General features: G+C 42.4%; 1 protein-coding gene and 1 long non-coding RNA gene across 3 annotated transcripts in view; one reads left to right on the top strand and one right to left on the bottom strand.

Annotated features, from left to right (window-relative positions):
- LOC108640000 overlaps nucleotides 1–10478 on the top strand; it is a 12814-nt gene extending 2336 nt beyond the window's left edge. Inside the window, exons 1-3 of one of the 2 annotated variants that reach the window (XR_001920876.2) lie at nucleotides 8025–8125; nucleotides 8247–8374; nucleotides 10357–10478. This is a non-coding gene — a long non-coding RNA (uncharacterized LOC108640000). Of the gene's footprint in view, nucleotides 1–8024; nucleotides 8126–8246; nucleotides 8375–10356 lie in introns of those variants that run through there. The other variant, XR_001920875.2, reaches the window with a different exon arrangement.
- The window catches only part of MAN1B1 (mannosidase alpha class 1B member 1), a 26709-nt gene extending 7811 nt beyond the window's left edge, over nucleotides 1–18898 (bottom strand). Inside the window, 13 exon segments of the mRNA XM_029960530.1 lie at nucleotides 1162–1282; nucleotides 2925–3115; nucleotides 3933–4121; nucleotides 4750–4898; nucleotides 7086–7271; nucleotides 8507–8616; nucleotides 10320–10480; nucleotides 11172–11308; nucleotides 16421–16529; nucleotide 18284; nucleotides 18753–18772; nucleotides 18774–18878; nucleotides 18881–18898. Coding sequence (XP_029816390.1) covers nucleotides 1162–1282; nucleotides 2925–3115; nucleotides 3933–4121; nucleotides 4750–4898; nucleotides 7086–7271; nucleotides 8507–8616; nucleotides 10320–10480; nucleotides 11172–11308; nucleotides 16421–16529; nucleotide 18284; nucleotides 18753–18772; nucleotides 18774–18878; nucleotides 18881–18898 — 1497 coding nt within the window.

The raw sequence follows: 18898 nt of genomic DNA, 5'->3' as shown, positions 1-18898 counted from the left end.
ACTTTTCCAGCTGGCCAGGGTAAGAGACCTGTCCAGCCTTTCAACAAGTAATAATATATTAAATACCAAAATTCTAACTCCCTGGAACAGAAGAAAGTGTACTGACACATGGAGATGCCTAAGCCAAATCTATCTGTCTCAATTAAATTCTGTCCCATCTTGGGATGGAGCAGCCCCCTCTACCCAGACTCTGGTGTCACTCACAGCAGGTTTGGAGAGCTTTTGGGAAATTCAGATCCAAGAAGAACATGCTGAAAACTAGACCTGAGGATCTAAAAAATATACATCAGGAAACCAAACAAGTAATAGAATTCATTAAAGCTCACTTCAGGTATTGAAAAAGATAAGGCTACACATACATTAGTAATACATCACTTACATTAGTAATACATCACTTGCCTCTAAGACAAGCCACACGCACGTACCATACCTGCACTTGCATGAGATTTTTAACACTTGCATGAGATCTTTAACTGCAAGATCTTAAAATGCATTTTAAAGAGTGTGGATGCATATATTAAGAGCAGGGAGTTAGGATTAATCAATTTTCCCCACAGCAAACAGCATACTGTTTTACTCAAGAACCCTACAGTAGGAAAAGAAAAAAAAGTCATGAATGGACAGAAGCCTCCAAAATTACCAGATTTTTTTTTAATCCCATAACACAATATTAGATCACCACCTTCTTTTGAAGGCAAATCTGAAAAGCCGGGTGTGCGAGTGTCCACATATATTTTTGAATTATGGAAAATGAATAATACATGAAATAGGCAGCTTCAGACACTGGAATTTCATGACCAAAAAAAACAGAAGAAAAAAAGAGAAAGAAAATTAGAAAATTTAACTCCAGTACCAAAATGTTCAATCTTAGAGGAAAATAAATAGGTTTACTAGAATAACTCAAAGAGAAGGCCCCTGGTTTGCACATGCGGTTAGTATGTACAAAGCAGTTACTCAGCACTGCCATCACACTGGAGAGACAGATGTGTATGTATATATAGTCTGGGGTTTTGGTTTTTTGTTGGTTTAGGGTGGTGGTTTTTTCCTTTAAAGAGGGGAAAGCTTTGCATTTGCCTGGCCGTGTGTTGGGTTTTATTTAAATTTTGTCATGATTTTCTGTTTTCTTTTGTTGTTTTTTTTAAATGCAATTGTATTTCTTACCATCTTGGCACTGAAATGGCCATGAGCAAGCTCTCCTACAAAAGTAAGCTTTTTGGGGGCTGATCTCTGAAGAAGATGCTTTTTCACCCCTTCTATGGCTCTCATATAGTCTTCCAACAGCCTGTGAATTAAAATCATTCCCAGTTGGTTCACGTACACACAATCAAAACATATTTCATTATAGTTGATCACCACAATCCTTTAGGAGACTGTTATTTTGGTCTAAAGAATAATATTTAACTAAATGTGAAAACTGACAAAAAAACCCTCAAAGTCCCCATTAACTGGATGTTAATTGGTTGTTGTTACCATGTAGCAATACTCTAAAAAGTAAATCCTTATTTATGTATTAAAGAAAACATCCCCAACTGTTTCTAGGCAATAGCCAAAAATTATTTCAAAAATCCTTGGAAGTAAACTAATTGAAATCACAGAAAATCTAGCTGGGAAGGACCTCATGGAGGTCTCTACTTCATCCCTCTGCTCTGAGGCAAATTCAGTTACATCAGGTTGCCTGAGGTTTTATCCAAGCAATTTTTTGGTACCTTCATCCAAAGATGCAGTAGTATCTCCATCCAAGATGGAGATTCAAAGAGTTGGAGGAATCTTTTCCAATTGACCTCTCTCATTGTGAAACATTGTTTCACAGTATTTAATTTGATTTTCCTTTGTTTCCAAGAACTTTCATGTGGAAAACAACCTGTTGTTTTCCATTGCAAGGCTCACAAAATGTCATTGTGGTCCCAAAAACACTGATTCTCCATTTACAGTGAGGTAAAAAGCTTGGACAAAGCAGTGAGAAAACTTTGTTTGTAGAAAGGCATTTGCTCTGATACACAGAAAAGCCTCTAAGAGGCATGTTGTCACTCTCTCTGCATTAAACCCCTCAAAATTAACAAGTCCAACATAATTAGCTCATAATGCAGACAAAAACTGCTGGATTTTTTGTCTTGTTTTGGAGGAAACCTTCTTTTTCAACATCTTTAATTCCTCTGCTCCTTGTAAAGTTTCTCTTCCACTTTTGCAGTGCAGACAAAAGAAACGTATGAGACTTAAAGAGGGACTTTTTACAAGAGCATGTAGTGATAGAGAAAGGGGCTTTACATTGAAAGTAAGTAGGTTTATATTGGATATTAGGAAGAAATTCTTCCCTGTCGGGGTGGTGAGGCCCTGGCACAGGTTGCCCAGAGAAGCTGTGACTGCCTTATCCCTGGAAGCATTCAAGGCCAGGTTGGATGGGGTTTGGAGCAACCTGGGATAGTGGAAGGTATTCCTGCCCATAGAATGAGATGAGCTTTAAGGTCCCTTCAAACCCAAACCAGTCTGTGATTCTGTAATTAAAGCAAAGATTTACACAGACATCAAACTTCTGTCTCCTTTTGCCCTGCACTAACAAACCCAGAGCAAACACAGACATTGCTGGTGAAAGGAAGTATCAGCAGTATTTCAGAAGTGTCTAATTATGCTCCATATCTACAGCAAAGACTTAATTTTCATCGCCTGCTGTCACATTCCTTACCTCTGATGAGCTGAGGAAGAAAAGCTTTCTATGGAGAAGGAGTTTTGAGACTAAGCCTAACTCTCCTACTGGTTTTACATGAAGTTACCACAGGTCCCTCTTGCTGCTTAGCTTGCTTTTAAAAACAGTGATATGTTTACTTGACTCTTGGGCACATACGTTATTTTTCTTTAAGCAGCAAACTCACTACAACAAAACAGCTCACCTAATTCTCACACCGATATGAGAAGTGGAAAGAACTTACTCGTTTTCTTTTTTCCCACCCTGAATCCACTGCTTGAGCAGATACTCATAGTAGCTGTCAGCTCTGGCTCCCAGAGTGTAGACCCCCAGGTGCGTGAACTGCCCGCTGTTGGTGTTGATGAACATAGGCACGAGGCCATCATTTTTCCCTGAGAGTGTGTGAACATGCTTCATCACCTCATCTACAGCTTTCTACAAGAAAGAAAATGGCAAACATAAATTACAGGTATAAATGATGCACAAAACTGTAACAAATCTCTAACTTTTCTTACCTAAATTAGCATCAGGGACATAAAGTTCAGCTCAAGCAATATTTCAATACAGGATTTCAAACTTTTGGACTCTCAAAACATAATGTTCTGGGTACATTTAAGTACTCTGAAATAATTATAACTGTTTCCTTTCCTTCAAGGTAAGCCCACTCGAAAGCCAGTACTATGGGACAGGACTATGATCTGATTTACTCAGCTTTACAAAGTAGAAGTCCAGCTAAAATAACAACTACATGAATCATGCAATAGCTACAGCTTCCTTAAATAACTGCATTCTTCAAAATTGAGCTGTGGATACAGTTCAAAACAATAAAACACATCAGCAAACAAAAAGAAAACTGGAAAATATTATTTTCTCTGAAATTACTCTTCCCTATACTGTGACCTGCACTCAGACTCTTATCTAGTGAGTCATATTTTAGTTCCTTGGATGGCAACAATACAGTTTTTTTCTTTGCGTACAGATAATGGCATCAAGAAACCACACTCAGAATTTTTTATTTTTTTAACTAAAAGCCGTTTCTGAGAAAGAAAAATAATTATTCATCTCCACTACTACTTTTAGGTATTCAATAAAATAATCAGGACATTTTGTTTATTTTTCTTTCCTCATTTAGAGTTTCACAATTTATTTATTGTAACTTAGAGACTCCAGAGACCATGAATACTGATAAGAGTCAGTGGTGGAGCTGCAGGGAGGTGGAAAAAGAAAGAGACATCAACTTATTCTTACATACCCGAAACTTCTCATCTCCAGTGAGACGAGAGAGCTCCCTAAACTCCAGCTGAATGCTGGTCACCTCTGCCACAGTGCTATCGGATGTCCAACGAGGAGGATGTGCAGTGCCCCGGCCAATGTTGACATCAGAATACGGTATCTTGGAGGGGGTCTTGAATGCTGGCATAAGCCTGTTCCCAATGTCTTTCTAGAGAAACCCCATAAGCACAGGACAAAGCAACAAACAAAACAAAAAATAAATATACACTCTCACCCCATTAGATTTTCTTCACCAAGCAGACAGAAAAAGACAGAACAGCAGCTTAGTTTTAGATGGTGCAAGCAATTAAAGAATTAAAAAGGTCATCAACTTATTCATAGTAATGAGCAGAGTTTCCACCTTGTCCCTAGCACTGCAGGCCTCATCTGAGGCTGCAATCCCTATGCCACATGACGCAAGTCTGCAGTCACTAACTGCATCTGGCTAATCTGAAGAGGTGGCTGACGCTGTTAAGACACACAGAGAGGGAATCAAAAGACAATTATTACCCTTTTCCAAACATTTATTTCTTCCTTTGTTTCATGAACTTTATTACGGTCAGCCCTTCATCAGCAGAAGAGCAGGCATACAAGGATAAGTGCTAAACACAGCCAGGCTCTGAGGTCATCCAAAGAGCAAAGAGAGGTGCAGGCTTAAAAGCTTAATGGTAAATCCCTTTCCCACCACTTTAAATATGAAATTCTTAAAAAACATTTAACTTTCTGAGAAATTTTCCCTCAACTTTGTCCAGTATGGAATACATAACCCAGTTTCATTTGTAAGGCCTGTCACTCACAGCTTTTTCCAGGAAAAGGCCATCTCCAGAGAGGTGGTAGGTGCTCAGCAAGCCGCCTAGGATACGGATAGTGCTCTCAAACAGGTTCACATCCACATTTTTATCAAATACTAAATCATTTGCTACCCATTTTCTTGCTTCTTCAAATTCTGCAAAGTATAAAAGGTAGTTCATTTATGAACTTCTGGAATGTTCAAACAACTAGACATATGAGTATTCCATATATCCCAGACACTTATTTATATCTGTCTACAGAGGTGATCATTTTAGGTGGAAAACTAAAGTGAAGAGCACATCCTGGCTTAATTCTTATTCAGCACACACCACAGATGCATACAGAAGAAATATCCACCAAAATAGAAAGTTCTTAATAGTCTAAGAAAAGAAGGTATAGAGGAAGCCTTTATTTAAAAAATCCAGAAATTTAAGTCTTTCAAATCCATCTATTTGACTTGTCAGACAGTTAGTTACACTTTCACAGAGCCTTCTGTTTTCAATTAAATCTTCAGCTAAAGCTGTTATCTACCAAGACAACAGACAACATATTCAGTTAACAGCCATTAACACCTTTAGCCTAGCAATGTCCTGGGGGGCCTGCTTCCTGCCTCAGCACTTAATACACAAAATCCCAACACGTTGCAATTTTTTTCTCTAGGAACAAAAATGGTTGTTTATGACACTACTAATTTAAAAAAAAGAACGTAAAAAGAAAGCCATTTTAGATTCATCAGCCAGCTTAGCAGCAGCATCATCAATCGCTCAGTGACTGCGTCGGCAGAGCATCTATCTCCATGGTGCACGTGAGTCAGCTCAGCCTCCAATTGTGAGGGCTGGGCTATCTCGAACAATCTCACAGCCTCCAGAACTTCCTTCTTGTGAGAAGCAGCAGCACAACCAGTTTCTCAGAAATTGAAGGCATTTCACAGAAGATAAACTCTAAAGCAAAAGGATGCCTCTGTGCCCTCTGGTCTTGGATGCTGAGCAGATTAAGAACCACAGAAAATCTCCCAGACAGATGTTAGGGCTATTAGCAGCAGAACAGCAAAGGCAGAGTCCTCTGCCACAGAAGCTTTTGCATTCATCAGCTAATAAAAAAGATTGGCAGCCTCAAAGAAAACTTTGATTTACATAGCATTTGTTATTCAGAAGATACCTCAGGAGCTTTCTAAGGCAACCAGCAGAACTGCTATAAAATATGAAGAACTCCTCACCAAGAACACCTTTTCAGCACATCTAAATTACTAATAATTTATTTTAAAAGTTTTATTCAATTCGCAATTAATTTTTTAGGGAAAAAAAAGAGCAATACACTGATAACTTGATGACACTTCAAGAAAGCCTGCTGAGGCCTAGAGCTGCACACACATGACATATTAAACCAAACAAAAATTCTACTTTATGCAAACTTCAAAGGTAGAAGAGAGAGAACCATGAAGGACTGAGTATTTATTGTTCCCTTACTAGCAGGTCTGTTCTTTCTATCTCAACAGAAAAAGCTGCATGATTAATAAAAGTTTACAAAGGAGGCTATCTACCAAGGTTATATAAATACAGTTCCAGAAATTTTTAAATAACACTAAAAGCCCTGCACCACCAAAAAGAAAAAAAAAAAAGCCAAACACACAACAAAAATTCCTCTTAAATACTGATTAAGCATTTAAGTTTTTTGCAACAGAATTGCAAAAATTTTGGGTTGGTTTTTAAAATCTGTTTTAAAGTTTTCTAACATGGTCACTTCCAGAGTATCTCTCAAAAATACAGACAGAAGAGCAATTCAGGAAGAAGGTATTGAGCGCTCCCTTTCTCCACCCACGGATTCCTTACAGATATATCCACTGCGTCTCTCGTTGTATATAACTGTGGGAGGCGTGTCTGAAGGCACGAGGGTAGGCCCAAGAGAACATGCCGGTCACATATAACTCTATTGGCTGAAGAAGTCACATGGTATACAGGGATATAAGGAGCGGGAATTTTGAAATAAAGCCTCTTTGATTACACCACCACGAGGAGCAGATTCATTCCTTGTTATACAAGGGCCTCGCCGTTACATATAACCATGGAATATTCTTTTTCTGGCTCAAAATTCTACTGCAAGAAAAACACTGTCCTTTAATCTAGTTGGAGTTTTTAAAAAATATTTTATACATATTTATGTGTGTGTATGTATATGTATGTGTGTACATATATATATATATATATTTACCCACACAGGAAAGCTAAACTTACTGGTCACATGTAAAAAATGTTCCCCTCAAAGACCTCTGAACATGCACTGCCTGGATATAATATAAGGAATTATTTTAGAGGGAAACAAATGGAGGAGGAAAAAAAGTTACCTTCTTTTAAGCCTAAAATCCACATGGTATCCAAGGCATCAATTAAGGTAAGCCCAAGTCCAAACCACTCACTGTAGGACTTGGACAAAGGCTTCAGCTCATCGTGGCCCCAGGCAAAATCCTTGTACCCTCTCCAGGCATGGCGGAAGGCTTCGATCACAGCCAGCTGCCGCTCATTTATGGGCACTGCAAAGGAAAACAGCACCTTGCTCAGGACTTCTGCAGGGCATTATGCAGCTATACCAAGCACCATTTTGCTGCATTCTACCCAAAGTTAACTTTCTTCCAAACTAACTGATCCGTGCAACGGAAAAACCATCCTCATATTATTCTTTTCAGGACAGAATAACCAGTCAGTTGTTTCTGGTCAGCAATTCAGCCAGGTGGAAAAAGAGATATCTCTCCCTGGCAACAAAATTGTCACTTCTTCAAATAAAACATTAAAATAATCACATGTACAGTTGTAGATGATTATCACTAAAGCTCAAAGAGCTGAAGTCAGGAAATACCAAATTAAGATCCACAGTAATTCAGCTGCCGAATACACATGCTTAACAATACAATCCTCAACTGATCCAACACACACCATTTTTTCTTCATCTTCCCTCTTTTATTCATTGCTTTCTGTTAAATTTAAAACCACTTCAATAAAATGAATGTCTTTTGAACTTTTCATTTAATACCAAAAGAGGAAGAAAATTTACATTTTTGGTCTTGGCAAAGCCATGTCTTTCTCCATAATTCTACTGATATTTGCTTGCAATTTGCCATCACATGAATTTTATGTTACACATCCACCATGGAAAATTTCAAGCCCATTAGCCGAAATTTTTCAAAATTGTAAACAAAGACTTCTAGAGTGGGAAACACCAAGCAGCAAAGCTAACCCCATAAATATTTAGCTAGCGAAAGTGCAAATACATCACGTTGAAATACACCATGTTTATCACACCAGAACTTCCTTGTTGAACCCAGAAGGAACAACAGGTTCTTCGCTCCACAAGGGCAGCAACTTGAAAAACAACTTCTGCAGCTTTCTGGTGAGCCTTAAAAACAGTTGAGTTTAGTTCAGGGAGGAAGTCACTTTCCCTGTATTTGGAGAACAAAAGGAAAACCACTGCTGAAAAAGGAAACTGTCTCTTTCACAACCTCTCTCCTTAGATTATCCTATCCTGAAATATGTGCCTCGTCCCAGAGACTATAATTCAAAGACTTTCAGATTCTGAAGGCTAATGAGCATGAAGACTGCCATGGTGGAATAAGGACACTGAAAGGCTTGCATGTTCTAGGTAAGTAATCTTTCCTAAACTTTTTGTTTCCTTTAATTACAATAAATAAAATACATGTCCATGGGGAAAATTCGCACAATTTCAACCACAGAAGCGAACAAAAATAAAGGTATAATTAACTGTACTATTTACCTGGTTCCTTCTGGTCTTCAGCCTCCACAGATGAAGGTTTTTCTGGTTCCTTTATTTTACTGGATGGAGGTTCAGTGTTTTGGTCAGGTTCTATCACTGCTCCTCTCCAGCTGCAAATACAAGGGACTGTAATTAAGACTTATTTTGGTCACAGAAAGTCATGTGAATGAATGGGATTTATCTTTGCATTTCCTTTTTCTCATGATACTTTGATTAAAAAAAAAGTTGGATTTTGTGTCAAGGATCAAAATAACTGTGTTGTCCACTAGATAAGTTTTCTGTTCAAAGAAAGAAATTTGCACCAGAGAAATTTTACTGTATTAAGAAATGTGTCTTACAAGCTCTTGGAATTTCATTAAACATCTTGGCAATGGAATTTAATAAAAAACACCTGAGAATGCTGCATTACAAGTAATTTGTTATCTACCGGCTCTGAAATGGCCACACCAGCCACTAACACTAAATAGTACCACACAAATGATGATCACCAAAAAACCACGAAGAAGCACAAAGGACGAGCTGCTCAAAGTATGGGCTTTGCTATCATGGGGTCACAAGCCTTTCCTGCCACCACAGATGCATAAATCAGTTTTACAGGTTTTTGTGAAAAACCTCATGAAGGAAAAGTCTTTCAGGATGGACTTCAATTCAAGCGAAGTTCATATCAAGATCAAACAATCTCGATCATACCACTTAATATACAGATATGTTGCCTTTGAGCTCACTGATATGCTTCCTAAAGGAACTAGGCTTACAGGACCTTTAAAGTTTATATTGTTTACAGTCAGCATATCTTCTGACTTAGATAATCCCATATTTCATGTCTTACTTTCATTCCTTAAATTTGTAACTAGTCTTCAGTAAGCTTTCCTTGCTATCCTAAATTCTCCTGTTACCAGCTGCTTAATTCTATGAGTTACAGCACAGGCAGAAGCACAGCAATATAACATTTTCAGACAACGCCAACAGCCAAAATGTTGAGGCAGGCACAGTTCTGATGTTACGATCAGCTCAGCTGAGCCAGCGCTGAACAGGACACAAACACATAAAAATCCCAAGCCTAGTGTTCCAAATCTGAAGAATATCTGCTGAACTTTTAGTAGTCTTTTCTATACCCATGTTACATTCCTTCAGTTATTCCCAAATCAAACCACTTAAATCAATATCATCTTGGGAAACAACTTGGTATAACTACAACCATAGCAGCACAGATCCTTTACAAAAGATACTACTAGATATGTATAAGGGGTCTCTGAACTGTAGGAGAAATTGTTTATAAGAAAGGAGTAAGCACATTGTGTACAGTCACATACACACAGTTACATACACATCTGTGGTTTCTGTCAGTTTAGCCTGGGCTCACTGTGTTTAGTGGCACCAATCCCTAATCAGTACTGACACTGCTATCATTTTCCAAGCCTGGGCTAGGACAAAGACACTTGTAGCAGCACTATTGTACCGATACCGGTACATTAATATTTATTACAACAAACAGAAGAAACCTCTGGACACCAAGAATCCTCCTGAACATTAAGAGCATCTAAGTGCATTAGAAATACAGCCAGCCTCGCAGGGCTCCAAATCCTCTGCAGCTGTTTGATGCAAAGAGTAAAATCAGAGAAGCTGCACATTCACTGAAATGAAATCTGTCAGCCTAGCAATATCAACAGGTATCAGGCCAGGCTCGAGAACAAATACAAGAAAGAAAACCACCTCAGACACAAAAACAAAAAGCCCTTACAATTATCACTCCAATACTCAATGGATGTTGGTGGAGAGGGGAAACACTGTAGCTTGCTTGAAACATTTCTACCTGATAATGGATTTCTCTGTTTTCTCTCCTTTATCAGTCTGGACTGGCCCTTCTACAGCCCTGATGGTACTGTGTCGGGTCTTCAGCCTTGTGTCCCTCTGTGGTGCCTTGATCTGAAGATTGGAAGGACCACGACGAACATGAGGTGGGTTTGGCTGCTTCTGGGAGAAGAAAAAAAAATATGTGCTTGGTATGTCATAAAGATGGTAAAATTTCAAACCATAAGTCAACGATATTCACTCAACAACATTAAATAATGCTTCAGATAAATCTTATTTTGCTATCATATCAGCAGGCAAGTTCTGCCTTGAATGGAAAGTATGCTAAAGACCTAATGCGCTAATCCACAGTCAGTTGATGTTCCTTTCCCGTTGCATCTCCCACAAACATAACCCTTCAAACACTCCTAACATCTGCTCTCCCTGCTGCTATTTCTCAAGCTCTCAGAAAAGCTGCTCCAATTCACTGTGACATCAACTGCATTCATGTCTCCTACTCAGCCACGACTCCAGGCTCCTCACAACAGTGAGACTGATGCCCAGAGCACTCCCAAGTCAAAACAAATTAATCACAGCACGAGTGAAGCCTCAAGTAAGAGGTCACTGTGACCTAAAATCCTGGCACTCCCGGGCAGAGCAATGAATAATAAATAGCATACAGAACACTTAAATGAAAAAGATAAAGCAAGAAATGCTACACCAAAGCCCTTCCTGAAAGGCCAGCATTCCACCCAGAGTAGACTTTTTTTTGCAAGTTCTAACTCCTTTCTCCACAACTGTTGGAACCAAGCTCTATTTGCAGCCTTCACAAGTTCTTTGGTAGCTTTATAAAACTCATTTCTTCTCTCAGTACCTGCGGCGAAAGCTCAGGGTAGTCTCCACGGTTGGCATCTGCTTTCTGGGGTGCTGGTAGAACAGCTGGATTTGCCAGCTTTACTCCAGGAATTTCTTGTTCTGTTCTCTGATCATCTAATGGCTTGTTTGTTAGACCTAGACACACAAAACTGCTCAGCACAAAGAATCAACACTTCAGGCTGCAGCTAGAAATTTATAATTTGCTGCATTCACATAGTGGATGCACCTCCAAAAAATGCATTCACAAAACATTGATAAACACACACTAATAGTTAAATACAAATGTATTTTGGTATTAATCCTCTCCCTAATATACAAAAGGGCTGCTAAAAGGCACTTTTTTTTTAATTGCTACTATTTCAGTTTCTCAATACAGGCAGTAAGATAATATCAAAGCTAAATGTGCTTAAGTATTGTACAAATGCTTGGATTTTCTAATCTGATGGGCAGTCAAAACCAAGAGAGGATTATCTTATTCTACTGATTAGGTTTGGGCTACCAATATCTACATACAAACAGAATAAACAGCCACCAAATCTTAATCAACTGTCATGGTTTAGGAATGGTACTCCCAAATTCAGTACCCCCACCGAGACCCTCCAAAACCACACTGCCACTCTCTGCTCCCCTGTTTTCTCCTCCCACTTCCCACTGCATCGGGGATGGAGTTGAGAATTGGAGGTAAGGGAAAGGTTGAGATAAGAACAATTAACTGGAAACAACAATGAGATAAGAAAATTAACAGTAACAGCAATAATATTAATAACAAAATAGTCCCTTCCCCACCCCCCAATGACACAACATGGTGTAGAATAACATCAAAGCCTCAGCCACAACCCCTTGTGGCTACTGCAAAAAATTATTGCTGTCCTGGCCGGAATCAGGACACACACACAGGTACCTATGTACCTACACAACTTTTCTTGACCCTATTCATGGCCAAGATTTCTTCACCCTGTACATTATCCATGCCTACCTCTATACCATCCAACTATATACATATATAAATGTACAGAAGTACAGGTATAAATTCCATAGTCAAAGATCATCCTTCTAAGATGTCTGTTGAGTTCATTTAGTCCAGGACTCTGGGTTCTATCCGTCCTTATGTCTTCCAGGGCAGGAAGACCTGCTGTCAGTTGGTTCAGGCTGTATCAGGAGCTCACGACTGGTGTATTTAGAGCAATCTGCCCTCACTGTCCACGGTGGTTATGGCACACAGTGGCAACGTCATTCAGCAACCAATATCATACAATTCAACATTACAGACTGTGCTCACCCAAAAATCAAATCCCCTCGAGGGACACATTGTGTTTCCCCATCCCCATGCATTACCCACCAAGTGCACCCAGGTCCTCGATCAAAAACAATCCGACAGATGGGTTTGCGTTTGCTTGAAGCAGGACTAATCCAAATTATCTTCCCTAACGCATTCTGCATATGTGCCACAGGGACTTTATCACCTTTTACAGTATGTGGAGGTTTTGATTGGATAGGCCCAGCTAGACTGGTAGAGATAGAGGTGTTAACTAATCAGGTGGCCTTCATTAAATGCAAATCCCAATGTTTGAAGGTCCCACCATCCATTACTTTCAATGTGGTTTTTAACAGTCCATTGTACAATTCATGCACCAGAGGTTGGTGCATGATAGGAAATATGATACATCCACTCCATTCCATGCTCTCTGGCCCAGGGGTCTATGAGGCTGTTTTTGAAATGAGTTCCATTGTCCGACTCAATTCTCTCTGGGGGCCATGTCACCACATGACTTGCTTTTCCAGGCCCAGGATGGTGTTCCAGGCAGTGGTGTGAGGCACAGGGTGCGTCTCCAGCCATCCAGTGGTTGTTTCCACCACTGTCAGCATGTGGCACTTGCCTTGGTGGGTTTGTAGGAGTGTGACGTGATCAATTTGCCAGGCCTCTCCATATTTATATTTTGACCATTGCCTCCCATATCAGAGACTTTACTCACTTGGTCCTGCTTGATTGCAGCGCATGTTTCACAGTTACTGATAACCTGGGAGATGATGTCCATGGCTAAGTCCACCCTTCGATCACAAGCCCATCTGGATGTTGCATCTCTCCCCTGATGACCTGAAGTAATTTCCCCTTGTGTTACCAGTCCAGATTCACCTAAGACACTTAAATCTTGGCAGCCTGATCCACCTGTCTGTTGTGATGTTCTTCAGTAGCCCGACTCTTGGGTACTTGTGTATCTTACATGATGTATTTTAACAGCCAACTACTCTACCTGGGCACAGTTGCCCCAATTCAGCAGCCCAGATGGGTTTCCCTCTGTGCTGCCAACTGGTCTTTTTCCACAGGTCCAGGCACCCCTCAGAGAATTTGCCACAACCCACGAGTCAGTGTAGAGGTCGAGCACTGGCCATCTCTCTTGTCCAGTGATATCTCAAGTCAGCTGGATGGCCTTCAACTCTGCAACCTGACTTGATCCACCTTGTCCCTCAAAAGCTTCTGTGACCTGCCGCACAGGACTCCACATGGCAGCTTTCCATTTTCAGTATGTCCCTTCAATACAGCAGGAACCGTCAGTGAAGAAAGCGTGTCTCCTTTCATTTTCTGGTAGCTGATTATATGGTGGGGCCTCCTCAGCACATGTCACCTTTTCATCCTCTGATGATGACAGTCTGAAATTTTCACCTTCAGGCCAATTACTGATGACCTCCAAGATCTCTGGGTAATTGGGGTTTCCTATTTGAGCTTGCTGTGTGATCAGAGCAATTCACTTCATGTGGCATCAGTGGCATGATGTGTGTAAGGGACTTTCCCGTTGAACACAGCCCAGAACTGGCAGTTGGGGTGCCAGGAGGAGCTGTGCTTCAGTGCCAATCACTTCTGAAGTGGATCAAACTCCTTCAGAAGCTGCTAGGATCTCTCTTTCAGTTGGGGTGTAGCAGACCCAGATCCTTTGTATCCCCAACTCCAGAACCCTGGGGGTTGTCCTGGAGTCTCCCCAGGTACTTTTTTCCAGAGACTCCAGGAAGGGCCATTCTCCCCAGCTGCGGTGTAGAACACATTTTTCACATCTTGTCCTGTCCTGACTGACCTCAGGCCTACTACATGAGCAACCTCCTGTTTAATTTGTTCAAAAGGTTGTTGTTCAGGGTCCCACTTGAAATGGTTTTTCTTCCAGGTCAAAAGATAGAGAGGGCTGACAATCTGACTGTAATCTGGAATATGCATCTTCCAAAAACCTGCAGTGCCCAGGAAAGCCTGCGTTTCCTTCTTGCTGGTGGCTGAGGACACAGCTGGTATCTCGTTGACCACATACACTGAAATCTCACAATGCCCATCTTGCCATTTTACCCTTACAAACTTAATTTCCTGGGCAGGTCCCTTGACCTTACTTTGTTTTATGGCAAAACCGGCCTTCAGGAGGATGGATTATCTTCTCCCCTTTCTCAAGAACTTCCTCTGCCGTGATGATGTCATCAATGTATTGCAAATGTTCTGGAGCCTCACCCTTTTCCAGTGCAGTCTGGATCAGTCCATGCAAATAGTGAGGTTGTGTTTCCATCCCTGGGGCAGAGGCTGAGTGTTTCTGTCCTCTTCCAAATTCCCTGGTCAGTGCCCCCATCCTGGGACAGGGATCCCAGTTGTTTGGCTTCACTGCCATCTAGTTTCATATTGTGGGCCGCAAAAGCACAGCACCAGAGTAACCAGGTCACCAGGGGCTCACCTGACTAGCAGCCGAAATCTTTTCACACATCTCACAGGTCACCCAAGGATGGGGATCGGGTGATTATCTCTGGCCCTGCCTCCTCCTCCTGTTCTGAGGGCCCTACTTCCTCTTCATGCCTCACTAAGCAAACTGATTTGGTTTTGGATTTCTTCTCATGTATAGGGGCGACTGCTACTGGCATGGGTTGTTCCTTTGGCTCAGCTGCAGTCTGAGCAGTCACTGTGGCTGTTGCTCTGCTTTCCTCCTCCTCCCCCTGAGGGTGCTGTCTGGTGATGAGAGCGTCTCAAATAGTAGCCAGGGCCTAACACACTGCAATAAGTTGCTCCTTTCTGGAGTTGCTACAGCATTCTCCTTTCAAATATTCTGCCACTTTATCAGGGTGCGGTAGCTGTTCAGGGGTGAACTTCCAAACCATTGCAGCAGAGAATTTCCCCAAAAGCTGGCCCATTTTCTCCCACATTCCATGCCACTCATGACTAGCCACCCTCAGGGCAGATCTCAGAATGACCTTCCTAGAAATCTCTTTGACTCTAAACATGGTGTGGACTGCACTGAGGACACCTGGCAGACTTAGCAACAAGAACATGCTTTCCTTCACATCCAAAGGAATTCAAAAATCTCAAAAGCTGTTGTAATAGGTCCGAAGGAGGAAAGGGGGGTGAAAGGCTGGGGAAAATCATCCTCCCCTGTTCCCCACACAGAATGGGTACGATTATTACTGGACTCCCAAAGATAGTGCTCAAGGTATGGTAGGAGAGCAACACTGAACACACATCCCAAATGACCCTCGTTGCCCTTGATATTATCATGTCATAAACTGAAAACCCACACTACAGCAACAAAGCAATCCTGATCCCTCTCCCTGCTCTGAAAAAGATCCCCACAAGGAGCACATAGAGGAATATATACAGGGTTAGGTACCACAACCATGTGAACAGACCAAGCAACACCATGACCAGTGGTTCTGTACCTAATATAACAAATGCTTAGATCAAACTTGTTTTCAACCTGCTCTGGGCAGATCTGTTGTTACCTCAGCACTTTGTGCCTCACACTGGGCACCAACTAGAGCTGTTATGGTTTAGCAATGGTATTCCCCAACTCAGTGCCCCCAACAAGGCTCTTCAAAACCGCACTGCCACTCTCAGAGTCCCTTCACCACCACCACCACCACCACCATTCCCCCACTGCCCCTGTTCCCCCACCCTTCTGCCTCCAGCAATGAAGTGAGGTTGTACAGAATAACATCTGGGCCTTAGCCACGCCCCCTCCCAGCTACTGCAAAAATTTAACCCTGTCCTGCTCAAAACCAGGACATCAACTAAAATAAAACGTTGCTCTAGCCAAGCTAAACAAAGAAAAGAGATATGAAAAATATTTCTGATTAAGAATTAAGTCATTGAAACTTCACATAAAATCATCTCACACCTGTGCTTTAATGAATACACCCAGGCACTGTCAATAGAAATTAAAACTGGTTATAAGAAATACAATTTCCTAACTAACACCTCACAGGCAATTCCAAGCTGTACAGAACACATACTTTTCCATGCTTCTCCCATGCTTGTGTACGAAATGACTCCACAGACTGCCAAGAAGGCAAACAGGAAGAGAATGACACTCCGCTGGAGTCGGGACAGCTGCTTCCATTTCTTTAGGAGAGAAAAGAAGTGAGAGGAAGAACATTTAGCATGACATTAAGAGCCTACTCAGTTAAAAATTAACAGTTAAAAATTAACTCTTACCGGTTCACTCAGATTAAGAAACACAAAACCCAGTAGGTTTAATTTTACCCTGTTTCCAAATGCAGATATCCATTGCTTATTTTCTTTGATGACAGAGAAAACAGGAATCTAACCAGCTAGCATGTGGCACAGCAAGCTCACAGAAATATCAGAGGCACTTGCTGCAAGAACCTCAGAACCTGCCGAATGCCAAGGATCCCACAGAGCTTCAACTACAGCTGACTTTCATCACAACCTGCACTGCCTAACCTGAGATCTCCATCTGCAGATGTCCAGATGTCAACTGAGAAATCAGCCAAAAGCCTCTTTCCTCCTGGCTGGGGAGGTACCGTGCAGTGCATATGCAAAATAAGAACAGAAGCAACTGGTAGGAAAACTAAAAATGTTACTGCAGCAAAGAAGAAAGGCTCAAAATAAGCTGAGCACCAGTCACTGGATAGGTCACGGGTTCAATCCCCATACGGGCCATTCACTTCAAGAGTTGGACTCAATGATCCTTGTGGGTCCCTTCCAACTCAGAATATTCTGCCAATCTGTGAAAGAGAAGCCAGGCATCTTGCCTCTGATAAACATGGGAACTGTCACACAGAACAGGTCCCGCACCACAAAGAAAGTCACCAACCTGCAGCAGCATGAAAATGAAGTAAAATACCACAACGACAAACAAGACAAATCCACAATGTTTCCAAGTTTAATCCTGGGCAAAAAAGCATTGTTGAAACTGAAGTATAGGCAATAATCACTAAAAATCAGAGAGCATATGGTATATTAGCTTGAGAGAGGCTTATGTACGTTAACCTGTATTTACAGAGAGAACAAGTTGGAGTTAAACATTACCTGCTAAAGTACCATTGTTACTTTTCCAAAAGTCCCATTGACATTCACTAATATTGGTTTTGGCATACAGAGAGCAAACTTAAGTTTCCAATGATACTCTCAGGAATAATCCTTCCTACCAACCACATGACACCCCATAGCACTTCCCACAGTCCTCATCCTCTTAGCAACAGCCAGTCAGAACTGTCGATGTGCTCACACTGCGAGCCCCATAGCACATAAAGTTTCCTGTTTTCCTCCTGCCCTCTTGGCAGTACAGGAATCCTGCACACCCTTCCCTGTGCACACTGCAAGATGCCAGTCCCACTCTGTCATCTTTTGCTCTACCTGCACGGCAAACCATATCACCATCTCCCTGCTGCAGAAGGATGCTTGAAAACCGGCAGCCTTGTGATTCCTCAAGGTAGGACAAGAAAAGAGGGATTGACTGTGGTATCTTGGGACAGGTAGGAATGAGGCACAAGAACGCATGTTCCCAAAGAATAAGGATAAAGTAAAGGGTGAAATGAAGGACCCACATTTCTCAAGCTGGTAATAAAAGAGAACTGTGAGAATGTGTCCCTAAACAAGATCTTCAAATGCTTCATCTGACAACCTGTAAATCCTCTGTAGGTGACTATTCATCATCTCCAATCTGTAACAAAGGCTATCGTGTCCTTTTGACTCACTCTTTCTCATATAAGACTCTCCGGGCCCAAGACTCCCACTCCCAGTAAAGTTCCCTACCCACAAGCAGACAAGATGGTCATTTCCCCAGAGCTCTGCCAGGGGACCCCTCTCGTCACACTCAGCCTTCCCACAGAAAGCAGAACTGTCCCCTTTACTCTCCCAGGGCAGAAGACAGGGCGCCTCCTTCAAGCCTTAAAACAGGGAACAGAGGCACGGAGACCAAATCTCACCCCACAGAGCGCAGCACTGCCCTCCAAATGCCCACTAGCAGAGCACAGGATTTTACAGTATTCCCCCCCCGCCCCCCCCCAGCTTTGTTCGTGAAAATTAAGACATGACGTGGAGCTCCCTCCGCCAGCCCGCGCCCCACAACCCCCTACCCGGCGCGGAGCAGCCCCTGACAGCAGAGCCGAGCCCAGGGCCGCCCCGGGGCGCACAGCCACGGCCCCGGCCCAGCTCGGAACGGGGTGGGCCAAGGCAGGTCCCTCATGGCAGTGCAGCTGCACCCAAGCGCAGGGACATCCCGATCGCCCGGCCCAACAGCGCTCCCTCATCGCCAAGTGCCCCCCGCACCCAGCCCGGGGTGCCCGCGGACGCACAGCTCCCCCGCGCGGCTCTCACCACCGCCAGCAGGAGCGCCGCCGCCCAGGCCTTGCTGTTGTTGTAGCCGCCAGCCCGACCGTCTCCTCTGGGCCGAAGACTGACGGAGATGAAGTCCCGGCGCGGTGGCCCCGCGGCGCGGCGGCGGCGGCGGCGGCTCCCGCATACAT

The sequence above is a fragment of the Manacus vitellinus genome, unplaced genomic scaffold (genome assembly GCF_001715985.3).
Source record: "Manacus vitellinus isolate BGI_N305 unplaced genomic scaffold, ASM171598v3 scaffold_27_pilon, whole genome shotgun sequence".
NCBI classification, from domain to species: Eukaryota; Metazoa; Chordata; class Aves; order Passeriformes; family Pipridae; genus Manacus; species Manacus vitellinus.
The sequence above is the reverse complement of the archived record's forward strand: the minus strand, read 5'-3'. Positions and strand labels throughout refer to the sequence as shown.